We start from the raw sequence: 22,149 nt of genomic DNA on the forward strand, positions 1-22,149 counted from the left end.
TTTAAGGCATTCAGGGGTTTCTTGATTTCAGATCTGTTTTCAGTATACCATAAAATGGAAGAAAGTGTTGTTTGCTTTTAGCAGCCCTTCTCTCTCTCTCTCTCTCTCTCTCTCTTTCTCTCTCTGTCTCTCTCTCTCTGTCTCTGTCTCTCTCTCTGTCTCTCTCTCTCTGTCTCTCTCTGTCTGTCTGTCTGTCTGTCTGTCTGTCTCTCTCTCTCTCTCTCACACACACACACACATTTACACATTTTTCCCATTTTCTTTTTCAAAGTTGCAAAAACGATAGCCAAAATCAGGATCAGGAATAACTACTTCTATTCTAACAGGGACAGACTTTTGGCATTTCTAATATAAAGAATTAAAATTCTACACTAAAGGGCATACGTGTGGTCACAGCATGCAAGTGGATGGTTTTATGGGCAGGATATTTTCTGTGAGTTTTGACAAAATAAACCTTAAACGAAACACTCACAGATTTCTTTTTTTAAAGCAAATCTTTTAAAATGAGGAAATTATATGCATTAGACAGGGAGTCTAGCTAAGAGAGTTTTATGCAAATCTGGCTTAATTTCTATTGTTCACTAAAGGCCAGTGTTGAATAGCCTCTGGCTCCCACACAGGAAACAATTCCCCCAAGTGCACACAAACTCCTACCTTTTACTTAGAGTATTGTTTCATAAAGGCCACTCTGCTCTCCCAGCCACAACTGACTCTCTCTACCACTTCGTTTTGCCATCATCGGTCAGCAGCCCAGTATTTTATTTTTTACAAAGGCCTTAGGCCAAATCTCTGAACCAAAGGAAGGCCTGCTCAAGTTTGTGAGCATAAGACAGCTTCGAAGCACAGCGTGGCCTCTACCACTCCACCGAACCCGAGGAGGAAAGTCCCTCCCCCAAGAAAGAATTCATAACTGGGATTTTTTTTCCTTTTCCCCACCCCCTTGAGGAAACTACAATAAAATTCCACAAATCTCTTCACCTTTGACCCCTCTGAAATCTGCAGGTTATTTACATCAGGCAAGGAAGCCCCAAAGCCCACCATTCTAGAGCTGAAGGAATGGGGCTCGGTGGGCGTGGGGTCACAGGCAGTGCCGAGCAGTTCCATAGGGTTGGCCTCCTCGGAGGGGGAGAGATTCATGATCTGTTTAGAAAGCAAAGGAGAGAAAACATGATGCCAAGTTCTTGTTGAAAGAACGCGGACTCTCCAGTTGTTGGTTGAGGGGAATACTTTTTCTAAGTTCTATATATGTCGTTGCTATTGGACCATCAACACAGCAGTGGGCAATGCAGGATGAAGCTGCCTGCCCCCCGCCGCCGGCTCCCCCCAGCACCAAGTGCCACCTACTGAGACGAGGTCACTTAGACAGATGCCACCTGAATGTCCTGAACACTCTGAGTTCAGTTCAGCAGCCATGGAAAGTTTATTTAGCTGGAAACAAAACTCCCAAATTGATCCAAAAAAACGCCCCCCCAAACTGACCCAAGGCTACCCATTCCTCCAGAGGGAGCGCCCCTACTCACGAGGTCTGAATGCTCCAGGATCTGGCTGGCTGTGAGGTCCTCCTCCTCGGATGACTCATCGGAATCCTCGTGGCTCATTTTATTCAGGCTGGGAGTACTCCTTGACAGTTGGCGCTCCTCCAGGATCTGCATGTCGCACTTGTCCAGGCTGTCCAGGGAGCGCCTGCGTACTCCCCAGTTGAAGTTGTCCATGCTCTCCCCCTGAAATCACACCACAGCGGCTTGTCATGCGCCAGTCCTCCAGGCACACACACCTGCACACAGTCAGTCAACAACACCCCCCGCCCCCCTCCCCACTACCTCTAAGGGACGAGCTCAGCACCAACTCGAGGAGCAACAAAAGGCCAGAGGTTTCTCTGTGAATATGCATTATTTCACAAGAGGAACCGAAGGCTGCCTTCAGTGGGCTTTTTTTTTTTTTTGGAAACAAGGTGTCATTGTGTAGCCTAGAACTCACTTTGTAGACAAGGCTGCCTTCCAACTCACAGATCTCTCTCTCTCTCTCTCCCCCTCCTCCCTCCCTCTCTCCCAAGTGTTGGGATTAAAGCCATGCACCACCATACCCAGCATGAAGTGTGCATATATATGTATGTGTGTGTGTATATATATATACACACACACACACACATACATACATACATACATACATACATACATACATATATATTAAGTCAATTTTGGTAAACCCTAGAAATTTTCTGTCCAAAAAAGGGGAGACTATTAATATTAAAGTAAAATTTAAAATTAGTGTACCCTCCCCTCCCTGACCAGCCCCTGTTTAGTTAAGAGTTTTCAGAAGGAGAAATAAATATGCCTGAAGCACATTCCAGAATTCCTCCCTTATCAAGCAGAAGAGCATTAGGTAAACACCCTGACTGTTCGGCCACAGCAGATTTCACAGATCAAATGCAGAGTTAAAAGCTGTGCGAGCCGGACAAAGTTTGGCAGACCATGCACTACGCGGAAGCCACATTTTGGCTTTTGCTTAAGGCTCATCTTTAAACTGTCCCAAGCTGGGAAGTGGTTAGATTTATTGTCTTAGCATCACAGATGCCCTAGTCGGACAAGAAAGCACTACAGCCTGGGGCTGCATGGCAGGGCTTCTCTACAGAGCACCAGCTAACAGGGCTTTTTTTTCCCTACAGAAATAAATATGGGGTTTGAGTTTCTGTCTCTTAAAATAAGGCCAAAGGGAGATATCCACCCTGATGATACATTTTAATCTAAACAAAAAGGTCACCTGAATAAGAGCATTCTGTCTCATTAAGGGGTCATTTGAAACTTCTGATGAGAGGTCAGCGAGCGGCTTAATGAGCATTAAATACGGTGAGCAGGAGGCTTATTTTTCCTCCTCTGGTTCAAGTCACAGACCTCACCTCAGCGTCATCATGTGTTGCCATAGCTTGTCCAAGCCCTGCTTTGGTCATTTGTTGGGGGAGAGTAACATGTCACTCCAGATAGAGAAATTGTTACTGTCATCTGACCCTGTTACGGCATTTGAAAGGATTTATTTACTTTGATTTTATGTGTGTGAGTGTTTGCCTGCGTGTATGTGTGCGCACCATGTGCATTCTGTGCGCAGAAATCCCTTGAAGTGAGCGGCAGGTGCCTGTGAGCTGCTGTGTGCTGGGAACTGAACCCGAGTCTGAATTCATGTCTTTTCTAGTAAATGAGTTTTGAAGTGTTTCAAAAAATCCCAATTTTTTTTTGAGCACCATTATGGAGTCCCCCAAGTGGAAAATTCCACGGCACAGGTCACAGTCAAAACCCAGGACCCCTAAAAATGCCCTATAAAATTACCTTTAGGCTAAATGCAGAAGAAAGAAAAGTGAATTTAGCATTTAGACTCTGGTCTCATCCTCAAGAAACTTCGGTGTATTGTGTGTATGCAAATATTTTAAAATAAATAAATGTAAAGCAGTTCTAGTCCCAAGCATTCTGGGTAGCAGGACTCAGCCTGCACCTGTTTCCCCGAGGCAGCTGTGAAAAATTACCACCAAATAATTTAGTGTTCTCCTTCCTGGTAGGAACAGTTTGAAGGCTTAAAGCAGTGGGAATATGAAACACAATGTCTAAGGCCCAAAGGTCTTGAAAGGAAAGAGACATGTAATTTGTGAGGAAAGGGACAAAATAAAGAAAAGAGAAGGTGAAGATCCTGGGAGAAATATATAAATACAAACTCACAATGCTAAGTTGTCTTACACCAAATGAACACATGGGGTTGGGAAGGCCCCCACGAGCAGCGACTCTGGAGGCCTCCTCCATCGACCACAGCCTGGAGCATCACGGGGTGTCTAAGGTAACAGGCTACACTGGGCACAGATGTTCAGGAAGCCCGAACCCACTGAGTGAGAGAACGGAGAGGCACAGAGAACGTCCGTCTCCACAGAGGAGGTAACAGCTCCATCCCAGGCAAAGGTGTTGAAATTATTTCCCTGGTGGTAGCTGAGGGGATGAGATGGAGAGGGTGACGGTCTAGCCCCAGGTAAGGTCACGGGAAGGGCTAAGGGCATAGCTAAGGGTCGAACGAATGCTTTGCATTGTTAACAGTTCTTAGGTTTGATTCGTAGCATACAGAACAAAAATCTATAGTGGGTTAAAGTCAGCCCAGATTTCTTTCTCCTTCTTTCCTTCCTTTTTCTTTTTTCCTGAGACAGGGTTTCTCTGTGTAGCCCTGGCTGTCCCAGACTCTCTTTGTAGACCAGGCTGGCCTCGAACTCACAGAGATCTGCCTGCCTGAGTACTGGGATTGAGATATATATATATATATATATATATATATATATATATATATATATATATATATATATATTTGTTTTTATTTTATGTGCATGAATGCTTTGTCTGCAGGTGTGCCTGTGAGCCACATGTGTGCTGTGCCACTGGAGGCCAGGAGAGGGAGTAAGGCCCCCTGAAACTGGAGTTATACATGGCTGTGAGCTGCCCTGTGGGTGCTGGGAAATGAACTTGGATGCCCTGTAAGAGAGCTGGTGCTCTTAGCCACTGAGCTGTCTTTCCGGCCCTCAGCCCAGCTTTCTCAGCATGGCACCATACACTTGGTGGGAGCCACCCACCCTGTCTCTCAGCCAGATGCCCAATTTGAACCTTATGTTACATACAAGGTAAAAAGCCAAAAACCTTGTTAATTTACGATGCCAGATTATGCGTGTGAAAATATAGAGGGTGGGTAAGTATTTCAGATGGACCATTTGCACATATAATAATCAAATTTAAATGTAACACCCAGAATTTATACTGAAATAATAGAATATTAACAAATACCCTAGAAATGCCAAAAGTAATATTCTTGAAATTATTTAAAATGAAACCATGTATAAATTTATTACTTTTTTATTATTGTTATTATTACTGTGCTGGGAACTGAACTAGGGCTTTTTTTTTTTTTTTTTTTCTTTTTCTTTTTTTTTTTTTTTTTTTTTTTTTTTTTTGGTTTTTCAAGATAGAGTTTCTCTGTGTACTCTGTGTAGCCTTGGCTGTCCTGAACTCACTTTGTAGACCAGGCTGGTTTTGAACTCACAGTGATCCGATTGCCTCTGCCTCCTAAGGTTAAAGGCATGCGCCACCATGCCCGGCTGAACTAGGTCTTTGTGTATGCTAAGAAAACACTCTACTATTGAGCTCTACCCCTAGCCAAAAAAAAAAAAAAGAGAGAAAAAATTGTTATGAAATACATATCTCCAAATGAAGCTACTCAGAGTGGGTCCTAAGGTGACAGAGTCAAGGGTCAGCTTGCCTGCCATGATGTTGCTTTAGGCCAGGTGCCAGGCCGTCACCATTATCAGCACTGCTCTTTCTTACAGGACACCTGGTTTGTATGAAAACTTATCTAGCTGCCAGACAGTTAGCTAGCTTTGGACGCTCAGGAAAGAAAGTGGGTGTTGTTTGTTTGTTTGTTGTGTTTCCAGTAGTGCTGTGGATGGACCCTGGGCCTCACTCATGCTAAGCAGTGTACATCTTCACCTGACCTCACCTTCTACAGAGTAACAAAGCTCCCCCTCGTGGGCCTGCCTCATCAGAAACAGTAGGGTGTCTACACACTCAGCAAGTTCAAAGGCTTGTCTCCTCCCCAGAGGTGCAACCGTCTCTTGAGTTCTCTTGCAGAACTCAGGCTAACAAGGCATTTCTGTAGTTTAGAATATATTTGGGTATGAAAGCAGTGGCGGGGGCGGGCGGAAGGGGGGGAGGCGAAAACAAAAAGCAAACCCCCCAAACCAAAAACCAAACCAACAGACACACACACACACACACACACACACACGCATACACACACATGGTATGCACACACACATACACACACACACGCACACACACATACACACACATTCGCATACACACACGCATACACTCACACACACACGGCGCGCGCGCGCGCGCACACACACACACACACACACACACACACACACACACACGCTGGAGGGAAGCACTCCCGCTGTTATAGAATGTGCAATGGCACAATGCACCTGCCAGTGCACCTGGATTAAGAACAGCAGACTCTTACCTGAAGTTCCTGGGGAGCAGTTTGAATGGACAGAAAAACAAACAAAAGGACTATTTAAAATGATTGTACAAAGAACTCCAGTGCATTTTAGTTTTCACACAACAGCAACTAACAGTGTTAACAATATATTCTTCAGCAGACACAACTTTTACAAAGCGAAGGGAAATACACCTGAACTCCAAGGAGAAAGTCACTAGCCAAACGTCAGCGTTCCCACACAGCTCCCCCCCACACCGACCCTGCCCCCGGGGAGATGCCCAGGCTGAAGCAACGTGGTGAGCCAGCTTGCAGAAGCAGCTTCCTGCTTCAGCGACAGTGTAGTTCCCTTTCATACCTGTTTATTTCCAATGTCTGAACACTTGATTGTATGAAAATGGTTAAGTGTCAATGAGAGAGGAAGAGGGGGGTCAGAAAGCGGCATCAGCTGATCCCACCTACGGAGCTAAAAGTGTTTGTGGTCACGATCTGTTTACCGCGGATGTGAAATAAATAGCGCAGGGACATGGCGCCTTTCAAAGAGCCTGCACACTCCAAGGGCAGAAACCCCGATGAGGGTTTTATTCAAGTTCCAGAAGCTACTTAGTGTCAAGGGACAGAAACAACGAAGCTGGGTTTTTGTTTGCTTCTTTGTTTTTGTTTTGTTAACCATGTTTTGGTGAAGAGGCCGGACGATGCTTACATCGTCTTTACCACTGGTCATTTGCCACTGGCGGGATGGTCCGGCTGATGGTGCGCGCCTGACACCGGGCTACTTGGTTTGTACAGGTCACCCGACCCCTCATGCTAGGTCCACAGGCAGTTTTTATTACTCCTATTGGACCAAGGGACAGACATTCAAGATGACGCTCAGAGGCTTCCATGTTGCTATGCTGTGGACATCTCAATGTCTTTTATTTTAGTTCAGAAACTGGAAAACATCCTCAAAGGTTTCTGAGACAAGGGTTGTCTGAGTTGACCAGGCTAACTTTGAACTCAGGAGACCTTCAAGAATCTGGAACTACAGATGTGCACTCTATTTGGATAAATTTTCCATATTCTCTTGAGCTCCTTGTACAATATATTAATCTTTGAAAATACTTATTTCATTTTACGTGTATGGAGTGTTTTCCCTGCATGGATATGCTTGCACTATGCCCAGCAGTACCCGCAGAGGCCAGCAGAGGGCGCGGGAATCCCTGGAACTGGAGTTACAGGCGGTTGTGAGGCATGAGGTGGGTGCTGAGAACTGAACCCCAGCCCTCTAGAAGGGCATCTGGTGCTGTGAGCTGCTGAGCTACCTCTCCAGGTCTCTAACATTTTAATCTCAGGTGACGAGTACCTGAGGTGACTGTCAGTTGTCAGTTGCCTTTGGCCAGGACAGTACTGAGGCAATGACAGGTCTGGTGTTTATTATTTCTTGTCCTGGGAAAACAGTAGGGCCCCCCACCCCCCAAGGGCTGAGATGGACCCCAAGGAGTCAACCTCTTAGACTTGTTAGGTAAGCATCCTGCCACTGAGCTAGCAGTTCTGAAATTCTATCTGATTCCTCTGCCAGGCCACTCTGTGTACTGCTGTCCTGGGATGGGGACAGGAAAAGGATGCCTCCCTTGATAGGAGGTTTTCTTCCCTCCCTAGTTTAACTGTTAAAATGCAGAGGGTGCTGGGCTTGAACCCCCCCACCCCCCCCACCCCCCGGGCCTCAGAACAGCTCTAGGTCAGCTGCAGGCTCTAGGAGCCCTTGCCTGTAGCAGAGCACGCAGCTCTGGCTCCCAGCATTTCCAAAGAATGCAGGAATGTTAGGTTCTGAATGATTACTTTGAAACAAGCTCCGTTACATCTAGTGGATGCCTTCTTGGTCACTAATCATGATGAACAGAATCCCCTGCAACCCTTTCAAGTGGTCTGAGAACAGTTTAGGATGAAAATTAAACAGACATTCATTTGAAACTTGCCTTGCGGTCAGTAGTATTTTTTTTTTTCTTCCCCTTTCATTTCTTGAGATAGGGCCTCACTATGCAGCCAGGGATGTCCTGGAACACTAGGCTGGCCTCAATCCCAAGAGATCAGTGTCCCCAGTGCTGGGACTGAAGGTGTGGGCTACAGTAGGCAGCAGTACTCTTTTACTGTGTGTGTGTGTGTGTGTGTGTGTGTGTGTGTGTGTGTGTGTTTTGGAGATATAACCCAGGGCCTTTAGCATAGCAAGCAAAGTCTCTACCACTGACTAACAGAGCCAGCTTCAGCCAGTGCTTTTGCACTTTTTTAGGTGTCAGTGTGTTAGCTAGGGAAAGAATTCTATGTACTTGGTGTCTCTCCTGCTGGGACAGGCATCCAGGGAAGACAAGGCCCTGGGAGGACTGGCCTCAACTAGACCTGAGTAGGTTTACCAGTAGTCACACTCTTTCAGGAAGCCGTGCAGACTCTCACGTGCCCTTTAGTTTACAGTTAAGTTAGGAGGCGCCAACCTACTGCAGGGCTATAATAAACATCCTCTTTGGGCCTCTGATTTAAGAGCAGCACAAAGCCCCTTGGAACAGGGAGTGCATTTCATTGAATAGGAATTGGCCGATGCAACCATAGGAGACACAGTCTCACCAATTAGGTGAGTTTTCATTCCCTGGGGGCAAACCGCTGCCTCTCCCCAGGAGCAGGCCCTGGGCTGTGGGAATGGCTGGATTCTTCCTCCTCCCAGCCCCACAGAAAAGCATCTTATTACCCTGACAGCCATCCCAGACAAACAGATCTGCCTGTGCCTGGCGGGACTTGAATGCAGCTACTCCAGAAGTGTGGAGTGCCGACCACCAACCAACCTAGCGCAGGACAGCCGCGCGGCAGGTCTCTGGCTCGTGCTTTATATTTTATTGCAAGCTCTAATGACGTCATCAAACACAGCACGAGAATGACCGAGCCCTCAGGCTCTGATCTCTCGGGTGGCAAGGCAGGCTCTGAAGTAACTGATCATAGCCACTTAACAGCTGACATGAAATGGTTAGCATATTTCGCCAGGTCCCATTGAACAGGCTTAGAAATGATGCGTTCCTGTGATTAAAAAAATACAAAAACAAAAAAACCACCACCACCAACAAACTCCCACAGACTACACACACAGTCTTTGTGTAGTTATTACGATTCAGATCTTTCCCATTTAAAAATAAGTTGGCAGCTTTGGCTGCGGGGCTCAGACAGGAAGGGTGCAGTAACTTCTGCAATAGCGAAGCAGCTGGGCTTTGCAGAAGTTTACGGCTTCCCAAGCAGAGACCTTGCTCCGGAGAATGGCCAGGAGAGAAAGGGACAGTGTCTTGTTAGCCCAGGACAGGCCAAGCGGATGGCCGTGACAGAGAAGACACCGTACCTCTCCGTCCTCCAGCTCCACATCCAGGAAATCGAAGTCCCTGAAAACCCTGAACTGCTGCTCGCTGTTGGTGTCGTCCATGTTGTCCTGCTCCCGGGTGCCGTCCTCGGACGCCACCAGGCCTGTCTGATGCTCCGGCAGGTCCAGGTCCCCACACGAGGAGAAAATCACCTAGGAATCAAAAGCACCCTCCTCTGAGGAACTCACATCCCTTGGCTTGTTTGTGCAACAACGCATGGTGGCCGCGGCTCCAGGAGGACGGCGTCTCCGGCACACACCTAATTCCTTAAGTGGGTATTTTTAGAATGTTTTTTATTATTTATGTTGGACAGGTGCCTTTGGATTAAACTTGCAAACACTGGAGCTCTTACAGTACAAGAGCATTCTAGAGCTGAGTGGCTCTTAGTGGGGTGGTGGGACACTGCCTGCCTGTGTGTGTGTGTGTGTGTGTGTGTGTGTGTGTGTGTGTGTAACAGCTAAGCAAGTGTTCACAGACAAACTGGAACAGCTAAAATTTTCCACTTCCACTCTTCTTGAGCTGACTGAGATTAGAAATTATGTACTGTCACATGTCAAATGTATATAAATAATGTGTTAAGGATGACATCAAGGTACGTTTTATTATAAAATAAACCCTGGGAACAAAGGATTTAACCCTTTGAGAGGTAAACCAGGAATCTGGAAAGATTAATAAAGAGCAGCCACACTTTTTTTCCGGAACAAAATTTCAATGGGCAGCCTTGACTGTCCTGGACTCACTTTGTAGATCAGGCTGGCCTCGAACTCACAGCGATCTGCCTGCCTCTGCCTCCCTAGTGCTGGGATTAAAGGCGTGCGCCACCACGCCCAGCTGAGAAGCCATATTTTTAAGTTTAGGTTCATTTTGTTTTTTGGGGGTTTTGGTTTTTCAAGACAGGGTTTCTCTGTTATCCCTGGCTGTCCTGGACTTGCTTTGTAGACCAGGCTGACCTCGAACTCAGAGATCCACCTGCCTCTGCCTCCCCAAGTACTGGGATTACAGGTGTGAACCATGATGCCTGGCTATGTTTAGGTGCTTTTTATTTAGACATATTATATTTTAATTAGTTAATTAACTTTTTGAGACAGGGTCTTGCTGTGTGTCCCAGTTGGCCTGGAATTCTCTGTGGAGACTAGGGTGTTTTTAAACTCAGAGATCTACATGCCTCTGCTTCCTGAGTGCTGGGATTAACAGGTGAGCCGCCACTGCCACATGGTCTGTTTTGTTTGTTTGTTTGTTTGTTTTTGGTTTTTCAAGACAGGGTTTCTCTGTGGAGCCTTGGCTGTTCTAGAATTCACTTTGTATACCAGGCTGGTCTTGAACTCACAGAGGTCCGTCTGCCTCTGCTTCCCGAGTGATAGGATTAAAGGTGTGTGCCATCATGCCTGGCTTTTGTCGTGGAACTCTTAACATAGCCCACGAAGGCCTGGAACTCATTACGGAGCCCAGGCTGGCCTCCACCTCAGGAGGGTCCTCTTGACTCAGCCTCCTGATTACTAGGTTTATAGGTGTAAACTACCATGCCGGCTTAAAAGAACTTTGAAGAACTAATAATAAGCAAATGTCTTGCTAGCCAGTCTCTATTGAATACAGATATGAAATCAAAGCTTTCTTTTGTGAACTGAATTCTCTAAGTGAAAAAAAGACGGCATATGTGTTACTGACTCTACAAGAATGAATGACCAATAAGAACTTGATTATTATGGGGAGTTAGAATGCTACCAATCCAGAGGTAAAATCATGCTGGCCTATTTTCAATCCTATTTATTTATTTGTCTAATTTTTTGATTTTTTTTTTCCCACTGAGACAGAGTTTCTCTGTGTAGCCCTGGCTGCCCTAGAACTCACTCTGTAGACCAGTGCTGGAATTACAGGCATGAGCCACCACCACTCAGCTATTTTTCGTCCTTGTAACGGCCATTCTTTGCTCGCCTGTGAGTCTTACCTGCATCCGTCTGATCAGTGAGCAAAACCTTCGAAATAGATTCTAAGCAGCCACTGGCTTCCACCAACCCAAGCTGCTAAGAACATCATAAAATGACATCTAGCAGCGGGGAGCCCACACTTGCTGTAACATGCCTGTCCTCAGTGTGTGTGTGTGTGTGTGTGTGCGTGTGTGTGTCCTGTTCATGCTGTAACATGCCTGCCCTCAGTGTGTGTGTGTATGTGTGCATGTGTGTGTGTGTGTCCTGTTCATGCTGTAACATGCCTGCCCTCAGTGTGTGTGTGTGTGTATGTGTGCGTGTGTGTGTGCATGTGTGTGTCCTGTCCATGCTGTAACATGCCTGCCCTCAGTGTGTGTGTCCTGTTCATGCTGTAACATGCCTGCCCTCAGTGTGTGTGTGTGTGTGTGTGTGTGTGTGTCCCCTGTTCATTTGGCAAATGTCCTGAGTTTTAACTAGGAAAAGTTCCATGGTAGAAAACGTCGGTCAGGCCAACCTGAATCTGTGCTCCTAGGCTTCAGCCACTGAAATGTGGCTCAAGGGCTCAAGAAAAAAGTGTCGTCATTCTTTTGTGGGGGAAGCTATGTGAGGCTCTGGTTTCTCTCTGCTGTGGGCCTCAGTGGCCCGAACAATGCTACTGGTGTGCCCCAAGCCCTCTGATCAGGAAGCCACACTACAAAGGCGACTTAGACAGAAGCTCAGCTTAGCTGGTGCTCTCCCAGCTGAGATCAGTGACCGGCCGACTCGTTGGCAAGTGTTCACGAGCCTCTGACATTTTATCTGCTCATGTGGAGTAGACACAGTCTGGGATATTAAAACACAGCTCCACAGAGAAATCTGCTTGCTGATTCTAAATTTCTTTCCTTCTTCTTTTTTTTTTTTTTTTTTTTTTGGTTTTTCGAGACAGGGTTTCTCTGTGTAGCCTTGACTGTCCTGGACTCACTTTGTAGACAAGGCTGGCCTCGAACTCACAGGGATATGCCTGCCTCTGCCTCCCAAGTGCTGCGATTAAAGGCGTGTGCTACCATGCCCGGCTTGATTCTAAATTTCTTATTTCACTATTTCCTTTTAAATGAAGAATAAGGATACTGTGATCTGCAAAAACATACATAGAATCCAGGCCCTGAGGTTTTTATCATTTTTTTCTTTAAAAATGCTCACTGTATATAATTTGACTTTTCTGAATTTTCTAGTAATTTCAGAAATTTGTTTCTGAATGTCAGTAATTGGTTCTTCTAGAAGCATCAGAGCATTTTCTTTTCTACCTCTAACACCAGTGAAAGCTTAAATGGTGCCATTTTTATAGATATTTGTAGTATTTTAATACCTTTCTATTGTGATGTGACTAGTGAGTAGACTGTAACATTTTTAGTACACTTCTGCCAGTATCTCATTATAGTCATGTTACTGTATACAAGTAAAACGGTGACATCATCGTACAACGAGTGTACAGCGAGCAAAACCCGACTCAAGAGGAATTGGAGGAATCTGCATGTATGTCATGGATGTGACAGGCACCATCACATCTGTGGTAAAATAGTCTGGGCATGTTTACAAAACCAAATAAAGGTCTGAACCTAAACTGTTTTCAAAGGCAAACCGGAGCAGAGCGCAGTGAAATCGTTCTATGTCTCTGAACTAAGATTACAGTTCATGGGGTGAGAAGGGGTAACACGGGGCTGAACGTGAATGGCGGCTACTGGACTTGTCACTCACACTAGAATCTTCAATATCAATGGTCCAAAGGCAAAAGCAACAGGACAGCAAAATAACCGTGGTACAGGATGGGACTTACAGAGGGGGCGGGACTTACAGACGGGGTAGGACTTACAGATGGGGTGGGGCTTACAGATGGGGTGGGGCTTACAGACGGGGCGGGACTTACAGATGGGGCAGGACTTACAGACGGGGTGGGACTTACAAACCGGGTGGGACTTACAGATGGGTTTTTGCTTAGTCCGACTTCTTGGCCACACAGAGAAAGAACATGCACCAATTTCTCTTTTGTTCGTTTCTGGAAAAAAAAAACCCACAGGTTTTCATTCTGAGGCCCCATTTGCAAATCCACCTTTATACATAGGTCCTAGCTACAAAAAGTGGATGTCGAGGTTTAAGATGTAGGCCATGACACTGAGATATAAAATACTCAGGCTTTGCACAGAAAAGAGTGTGAAAAGCTTGTTGACAATTATAAAATAACAACAGTATGTTCAAGTTATTTTAGCTATACCGAGTTAACAACCATCCTTAGTGACATAACCGAAGCCACTTGGAAAGGCAAGGCTTACACTTCCACACTGAAGGGAGCCAGGACAGGAACTCAAGCAGGGCAGGAACCTGGAGGCAGGAGCTGACGCAGAGGCCATGGCAGGTGCTGCTCACCCCCACCCCCCACCCCATGGCTTGCTCAGTCTGATTTCTTATTTATTTTGTAATTAAAACAATTTTATTTTATGTATATGGGTGTTTTACTTGCATGTACATATATGAACCACATGTATGCAGTGCCCAAGAAGGCCAGGAGAGGGCGTCAGATCCCCTGTAACTGGAGTAACAAATGGTCGTGAGCTGCTATGTGGGTGCTGAGAACTGAACCAGGGTCCTCTGCAGCAACCAGTGCTCTCACCACTGAGCAATCTCTCAAGAACTGTATTATTTATTTATTTTAAAGTGGCTGTTAACTAAAACAAGGCTCTCTCCATGTCTAAACTGTACAGGGCTGACTCGCTATTCAGGGTGGGTGTGTGCCTCTGTGAAAATCTATTCCTAGGCCCTTCCGTGGCCATCCACGGTATTGCTTCTTGTATATTATAACTTGTAATTTCAGCAAGGCTTGGCTTTTGTTCCATCAGAAATAAATCTACTTTGTTACAGAGTGAGCCTGTTCTGGTTCCAAGGAGAGAATGTTTTTACTGTGTGTAGACTGAAAGCATTCAGCTATTCACACGCCATGGTAGAACAAAATAATTTAAACCCCTTTGCTTCTCTTCACAAGCCTTCTTTTCTAGCTTCTTCTAGAATCACGTTTCCAGAGAGAAAACGAGGGTTTCAGGATGAAGAGAGGACGCAAACCTAGAGATGTTAATGTTGCTGAGAGCCAATCACAAGGCAGTCCTGATTTTTGGCTTGTTAGACAGAAGCTTCTAGAAGCTGCTATTCACTCTAAGATCTTACTCCTCCTTCTCCTCCTTTTTCGAAACAGGGTTTCTCTGTGTAGCCCTGGTTGTCCTGGAACTCACTCTGTAGACCAGGATGGCCTCGGACTCACAGATCTGCTTGGTTCTGCCTCCCGAGTGCTGAAATTAAAGGCGAGCGCCATTGCACTCAGCTTAAGGGTCTTTCTTTATGGAAGTGCATCTTTCATTCCCAATTACAGAACTATTCCCAATGGGTCCCATTTCAAGGCCAGGCAGGAGGACTTCGCTGCTGAAGGATGCCAAATCTCTTTTTATTTCCCTAAATCTTAGTCTCATTCTCCACTTTTGAGGTGAAATCAGTGGAGCAACAAGGCACAGGGCTGAACGCCCTCATCTCCTCCTCACCGTGACTCTAACTACTGACATCTCAGGGTGCAGCAGGCTCTGTACTAGCCTTTGAGTCCTGAAGACGATGGTGAGCTGTGGGGTATGCGGATGTAGTATTGGGCTTGCCCAGTACCTACCTAGCGTGCTCCTCATTAACCCAGGCTTACTGTTGTATCCCCCAACCCAGGCTTGCTATCTCTCTGCCACCTCTAACCCTGTGTAGTTCCTTCTCCTAGGCTGGAGAGATGGCTCAGCAGTTAAGGACACTCATTGCTCTTGCAGAGGACCTGGGTTCAGTTCCCAGCACCCAACATGGCAGCTCACAACTATCTATAGCTTGAGTTCCAGGGGATCTGACACCCTCTTCTGGCTGCCACAGGTACTGCATGCACATGGTGCACAGACATATACATGCAGGCAAAGCATTCATAAACAGAATAAAAGCAGATCAATGTAACCAAAAGCTCCTTTTCCAGTACTGCGGATGTCAGAAGAGGGCACGGCCACAGCTTGAGAGCACCAGGACCCCAAATCCACAAAAATCTGGAGCCATTAGAATTTGCAGAGGAAGGGTTTCTCAGAAAATGGAGCCAGCGGAGGGGACAGCGGGGGTGGGGATGGGGTGGGATGGTGGGGGGCCAGGCCCTTGAGAAGGGGAGGCGGGGCAGTAAGATGGAGAGGGAGTCTACGGCTCTGAACCCTAACATCTGGGCAGTAGGGTGCAGCTGTGCTTAGAGCTGAGGTGGATGCTGGGACCTTCACGTTTTATCAAAAGCTTAGTCCAGTGCTGTCAGTAGCTGGTGGACCCTGTAGGAGGTGGAGCCTAGTGGGAGGAAGTTGAGCTCTTGAAACAGGACAGCAGGACCGCGCCCCTTCCTGTCTTTCTCTTTGCTTCCCAGCGGTCATGTGACCATAGAGCCCCAACTTCTGGGGCCAAAGGAACCCTTTATGAGCCCATCCGCGCAGGTATTCTGACTCATCTACACAAAACTAATTAACATACATGGCTTACTAACTTCCTTTTCCACTCAAGTGTGTGTCTGGCAGGTGCCACTAAAATACTTGGGCACACTGAAGGGGTTTCACCTGAAAGCCTGGTGGCGCCCTGCTGTGCAGGCTCCCCGCAGACGGCACCCAGCCCCAGGCTCTGATAACTAAGCATAGAGGAGGGTGGCAGTCCTTCCTGCTGTCAGGGTGGCCTGCTGAAGTCAACTGTGCTTCAAGCTTATGCTCCGAGGGAAACATCCAGAAGCCGAGTGTGCAGCTCCAGTCACTCTTTATCGGACATAATTTCTGGGAGACTCATTGGACACCGGTCAGGGGCGAGGGTCAGGGCCGTTTTCCACACCTAAAGGGCTGCCATATGAAACGGAGAGCGGATTCTGTTTGCCAAGCCATAGAGTGAAGAGGCCAGAGTCGGGCATCAACCTGATACATCGGGTTGTTCACAGATAAAAGGGCCTTTCAGTACCATGAGCCCTGACTGCTGGAGAGGTGCCAGGTGTCTAGAGGGGACCATTGTTTGGGGGTAGTGGTGAATGGTAGAGTTTAGTTTCACACGGGGAGCTATACCTGAGAATACTGGGGTCTCTTCCAGCTCACAGGAACAAGGACATTGGAGTTAGAGCCGGAGGAAGTGGACGATGCACTTCGAGTGACGGCCATGGTCCTTGGCTTCCCGTCCCGCCCAGAAGAGTTCTGTAGTTCATCGTACCGTCTCCCGATGATTGGAGTCTGAGAAGGAACAAAATGGAGTCACTGTTACTCTATCTTAACACTTCTACAGTGTAAGAAACTGCTCACCCCAGAAGTAATTTAAAAACTGATCACGGGGAGGCCAGTGAGGTGGCGCGCACTTTTAATCCCGGCACTAGGGAGGCGGAGGCAGGTGGAGCTCTGCTAATTTGAGGCCAGCGTGGTCTACAGAGTGAGTTTTAGGGCAACACAGGGAAACCCTCTCTCAAACCAAACCAAACTGATTATGTGGCTAGAACGAGATCAGATAGAGAAACTCAGCAATTACATATATGCAGGGTTCTTTTCCTGGTGTCCAATGCATGCTCTGGGCCATTTGCATATTGAGTGTCTCCCACCCCTCCTTGTCAACGAGAAGCCAATGTGATGACATCATTATACTTTAGACTCTAGTGATGAAGACCAGCGCCCTCACTCTCTTTTCTCCTCCCCCCTCTTCCTGCCCCACCCCAGTCTCTCTCTGCAGTCCTGGTCTGCCTACATTGAATTTGCTCGTAGACCATGCTGGCTTTGGACTGTAGCCTCTGATTCCTGTGTGCCAAGATTATAGGCTTTCCCCACCACACCAAACTTGCAATGATTTCTTGCAATAAAGGATTAAAATTCATTTCTTTCTCTCTGGTCCTTAGTACCAATCTTTCTGTACTCTCAGTCATTGACAATTTTATCTAAATTATTCAAACGGATGAGGTCATTGTCAAATATTGCACAATACTTGATGACGCTCACGTTCTGAGACTCCCATTGTATGCGGCCGGGCAGGAAGCACCTTTTACATTCTGCCTACAGTGAGGGCTCAACGCGAGATCCTTGAAGTGGCCGGAACTGACTGGAACTGTTTGTGTCTAGGTCCCCAGGCCCTCCTTTCTGGAACAGCTCTGTGTCCCTGGGAGCTGAGAGGAGCAGCTAACTGGCTAATGCTTTCTCTCTGTTTCTGGATCAAAACAAATTCAAGTCAAAGGCTTAAAATAATAGCCCCTGCCCCAAGGGGAAAAGCTAAATATGGCTGTTGAATTAATACCCTAATATCATTTTCATATTAATTATAGATGTCACATCTTGAATGTAGAAAAGGTGAAAGTCAGAGAAGTCAACCTCTCCCTCCCCCCTTACCTCCCTCCCCCTCCCTTCTCTCCCCTCCCCTCCTCTCTCTTCCTCCTCCCCTCCCTTCCTCCCCCTCCTTCTCTCTCCCTCCTCTCCCTCCTTCCCCCTCTCTCCTCTCCCTTCTGCCTTCTTCTTCCTCTCTCTCTCCCCCCCTCTTCCTCCCCTCCCTTCTTTCTCCCCCCCCCCCATTTGTTTGGGTGATACATGCACACGAGCGCACACACAGGGCACGTGGAGGCCAGAGCAAGGCATTGGCTGGGAGTGTCTTCTATCTCACGCCACCTTATTCCCTTGAGACAGGGTCTCACTGAGCTGGAACTGCACCTATGTCCAGCAGTGGTGGGCTTCTGGACCTACATAGCTAGCTACACTAGGCTCTTTACATGGGTGCTGGGATTTGAACTCTGGTCTTCCTGGAGAACAAGCACTCCTACCCACTGAGCCACCTCCAGCCCATGGTCTCCATTCTTAATAACTGCTGATTGAGAGCCCCATCCTTGTGCGTTCTTGAAGGAACAGAACCTAGTTTAGGATTCAGATGTATTCATTTAAAACAAATGTAGCCTTATTCTCCCTGGGCAACTGCTTTTACCCTTCATACATTCAGGCTATAGTTCCCAGAAAGAGTCACAACAGGTCCCGACCTCTGAGATGTCGAAGTGGAAATCCAGAGTCTTGCCCGGTAGCTCCTTGGAGGCACTGGTCCACACGCGGTGGAGCTCTATCTTGGAGAGGTCGCTGTGTTGGTAGGAAGGCAAGACCAGGCTGGCCGATCGAGAAACGACCAGCTTCAGGATGTTCAGTGCCTCCCTCCAATGGATGCTCTGTTGGCAACAAACATCTGCGGGTTAAAAGTCAGTACACTTAAACAAGCAGACACACAACAAGTAAGCACTGAACCATCTCATGACTGGTCAGAATTCACTGGCTTAAGACATAAAGTCCGTAGTAAAAAAAGACTAACGATATACAAAGAGCATCTATAAGTGAAGTGAACCACAGTGGGGAAATAAGCAAATAACACAGATCACTGTGTCCATATTCAAATCACTTAGACCAGTGGTTCCCAACCTCCCTGATGCTGTGACCCTTTACTATAATTCTGAGAACCATTGACTTAGTTAAAAATTGCACGGTATTGATTTTGCTGAGGAGCCACCTTTAAAAAAAAAAAGATTTATTTACTTATTATGTATACAATGTATACATGTGTGCCTGCCTGCCAGAAAACGGCACCAGATTCTATGTTATGTGGCTATGTAGTTGCTGGGAATTGAACTCAGGACCTCTAGAAGAGCAGTCAGTGCTCTTAACCTCTGAGCCATCTCTCCAGTACCCCCCAGGAGCCCCTTAAGTTGAGAAAAGGGAAAAGCTTCCCGTGCTCACTAGACTACTGATATCAGGGCAGAGTCCCGCACCTCTGGGGTCTCTGCTCTCTGCTCTTCACTGGGAATGCCCATCCATCGCTTTCCTCCTTACAACCTCCTAAACTGACCCGCGGATGGGGGCGCCCTTCCCACCTCTTCCCTTACCCCACCTTTCAATCACTTCGTCCCTGTTTACAATCCCAACATGTAACTCAGTCTCAATTAGACTGTATCAATAGCCTTCTTTTTTTTTCTATTTGTCGGTTTGTTTGTTTTGTTTTTCGAGCTAGGGTTTCTCTGTGTTGTCCTTGGCTGTCCTGGACTTGCTTTGTAGACCAGGCTGGCCTCCAGCTCACAGCAATCCACCTGCCTCTGCCTCCTCAGTGCTGGGATTAAAGGCATGTGCCGCCATGCCCAGCTTCAATGGCCTTCTTTTAAAAAGGTTTACTTATAGCTGGGCACTGGTGGCGCACATGTTAATTCCAGAATTCTGGAGGCAGAGGCAGGTGGATCTCTGTGAGTTCAAGACCAGCTTGGTCTACAAAGTGAGTCCAGGACAGCCAGGGCTACACAGAGAAACCCTGCCTCAAAATAAAAAAGAATTTATTTATAACTATTGTATATATATCTGTGTGTTTGTGCATGCACCTGTGTTGTTTTATGTGACCCATGTGTGTACAGGAGCCTTTGGAGGCCAGAAAAGGGTACTGGATTCCCTCTAGAAATGGGGTTACAGGCACTTATAAGCTGCCATGTGGGTGCTGGGAATGAATTTGAGTCTTTTGTAAGAGCAGCCAGTGCTTGTAAGCCTTGAGCTATCTCTCCCGTGTGAGCATCTTCTCCCCTCCCATCCTTGCTCCCACCCTGAGACAGAGTTTCTCTGTGTAGCCCTGGCTGTCCTGGACTCACTTTGTAGGCCAGGCTGGTCTTGAACTCACAGAGATCCTCCTGCCTCTGCCTCCCAGATGCTGGGATTAAAGGTGTGCATCACCACTTGTGGGAGTATTTTTATGCTTAAGTTTCTATATTCCAAACCACAGACCTGGTGTGAAACTGGGCATGCCCATACCATCTCTCCCCCCATCTCCATCTTTGAAAGAAGACACCACGTAGGACCTTTCCCTTCCGTGGGCGATGAGTCGTGGATGCCGAGGAGTGAATGTGGGGTCTAATGCTGGACGGCTTTGCACCCGGGCAAGCTGCAAGCAAGCGTCCCTGGCTCCTCTCTCTCAGATAGCTCGGACTAGTGAGTAAGTCTGTGCAGACACTCACCTGCACGTATTTTTCAATGGTTTTCAGGACTTCCATGTTGAACTGCTTGACAGGAACGCCAGAGAGATCCATGTAGCTGAGCAGACTGTGGATCACTTGGAGGAGCGGCTGCTGCATGCTCGGGAGGCCTTTCTCCAGTAACTGCAGGGGGCAGAGTGCAGCCGTCAGTTCTGCCATCTCTCCTGGACAAGTACCCAGGCTCTCCCACACCCGAGAGCAAACAGAGCCGTTAACTCGTTTTGTCTATTTTAAAAAAATATTTATTTGTTTATTTATTAGTATGTATACAGTGCTCTGCCTGCATGTACACCTGCAGGCCAGAAGAGGGCACCAGATGTCATTATAGATAGTTATGTGGTTGCTGGGAATTGAACTCAGAATCTCTGGAATAGCAGTCAGTGCTCTTTATTTCTGAGCCATCTCTCCAGACCTAGTTTTATCTTTTGTTTGTTTTATTTTTTGAAGAGGTCTCACTATGCAGCACTGGCTGACCTCTAGCTCACAGACATCCTCCTGCCTCTGCCTCCCAAGTGCTAAGATTAAAGGCATGTACAACCACTCCAGGCCAGAATTCTAACTATTGCATAAATGATAATAAATGCAATTCAGGGAGCCCTGAAATCATAAACATAAAATTCAAATAATGAAAAAGAAAACAGAAAATAAACCTCAATAGGAAAACCATGGGACACTATCAAAATCATAATTTTAAGATGAATTAGCTGATTACCAAGTTGGAAAATGTAGGAATTGAAAATATTCTGTATTCATATTTCATATATCATTAGCGATGTCATTGGATAATTTAGCAATGGAGATCAAGAAAACTAAAGAGGTCTATGTCTTTTCTGCTTGTTTGTTTGTTATTGTTGTTGTTTTGTCTTGTTGGTTTTTGTTTCTTGAGATAGGGTTTCCTGTGTTAGCCCTGGTTGGCCTGGAACTCTCTTTGTAGAGTCGGCTGGTCTCAAAGGCACAGAGATCCACCTGCCTTGGACTCCCAAGTGCTGGGATTAAAGGTGTGTGATACCACACTCACGTCGCGGTGGCATTTAAATGGTAGCAGAGGATATTTGTCTCTATGTGGGACAACACATACACAGTCACCTGCATAATGGATAATGCAAAGATGTCAAGAGTGTTTCTCTACAAAAATATAATTTAGTGTCATCTTTCTTTTCTCTAAGACAATCTTCTTCTAAATTCTGTGCTGTGAGTATGTCCCTGCTTTTATACTCAGAAAAAGAAACTGCTGATACTATCCAAAGGAAAACTAAAATAATGAGAAAACATGTATGACAGGCATCATGATAAAAGTTCATTGTTCGCTGGGCATAGTGGCACACGCCTTTAATCCCAGCACTCAGGAGGCAGAGGCTGGAGGATCTCTGTGAGTTCGAGGCCAGCCTGGTCTACAAAGTGAGTCCAGGATAGCCAGGACTACACAGAGAGACCCTGTCTCAAAACACACACACACACACAAAGAAAAAGAGTTCAAGCCAGGCATGGTGGTGCCAAGAAAGACTGCCACCTGTGCGCCCCACCCCAGTGTGTAAATGAACTAAGCAGCAGCCACATATGCACACTCTTGGATGGAGTGCTTCTGCCTTAGGATCACGTGACACTATTTCATGACTGTTTGTATACAAAGCAACGACCAGGGTTGGAGAGACAGCTCGATGGTGAAGAGCACACACTGTTCTTACAGTGGATCAGAGTCTAGTTCCTAGAACCAGGGTTAGACGGCTCACAACCACCTGGGACTCCAGCTTGGGGGATCTGATGCCCTTTTCTGGCC

The 22,149-nt window shown here is 46.7% G+C and overlaps 1 protein-coding gene across 1 annotated transcript in view; it reads right to left on the reverse strand.

Moving 5' to 3' along the window:
• Window positions 1–22,149, reverse strand: part of Fry (FRY microtubule binding protein) — a 250,299-nt gene that overhangs the window by 35,234 nt on the left and 192,916 nt on the right. The window contains exons 47-53 of the mRNA XM_051162840.1: window positions 20,355–20,495; window positions 18,360–18,539; window positions 16,429–16,590; window positions 13,272–13,346; window positions 9,371–9,541; window positions 1,521–1,721; window positions 979–1,140 (exon numbers count right to left, since the gene is read on the reverse strand). Of these exons, the coding sequence (XP_051018797.1) occupies window positions 979–1,140; window positions 1,521–1,721; window positions 9,371–9,541; window positions 13,272–13,346; window positions 16,429–16,590; window positions 18,360–18,539; window positions 20,355–20,495 (1,092 nt within the window). The remainder of the gene's footprint in view (window positions 1–978; window positions 1,141–1,520; window positions 1,722–9,370; window positions 9,542–13,271; window positions 13,347–16,428; window positions 16,591–18,359; window positions 18,540–20,354; window positions 20,496–22,149) is intronic.

Source organism: Acomys russatus, chromosome 19 (assembly GCF_903995435.1).
Source record: "Acomys russatus chromosome 19, mAcoRus1.1, whole genome shotgun sequence".
Classification (NCBI taxonomy): domain Eukaryota; kingdom Metazoa; phylum Chordata; class Mammalia; order Rodentia; family Muridae; genus Acomys; species Acomys russatus.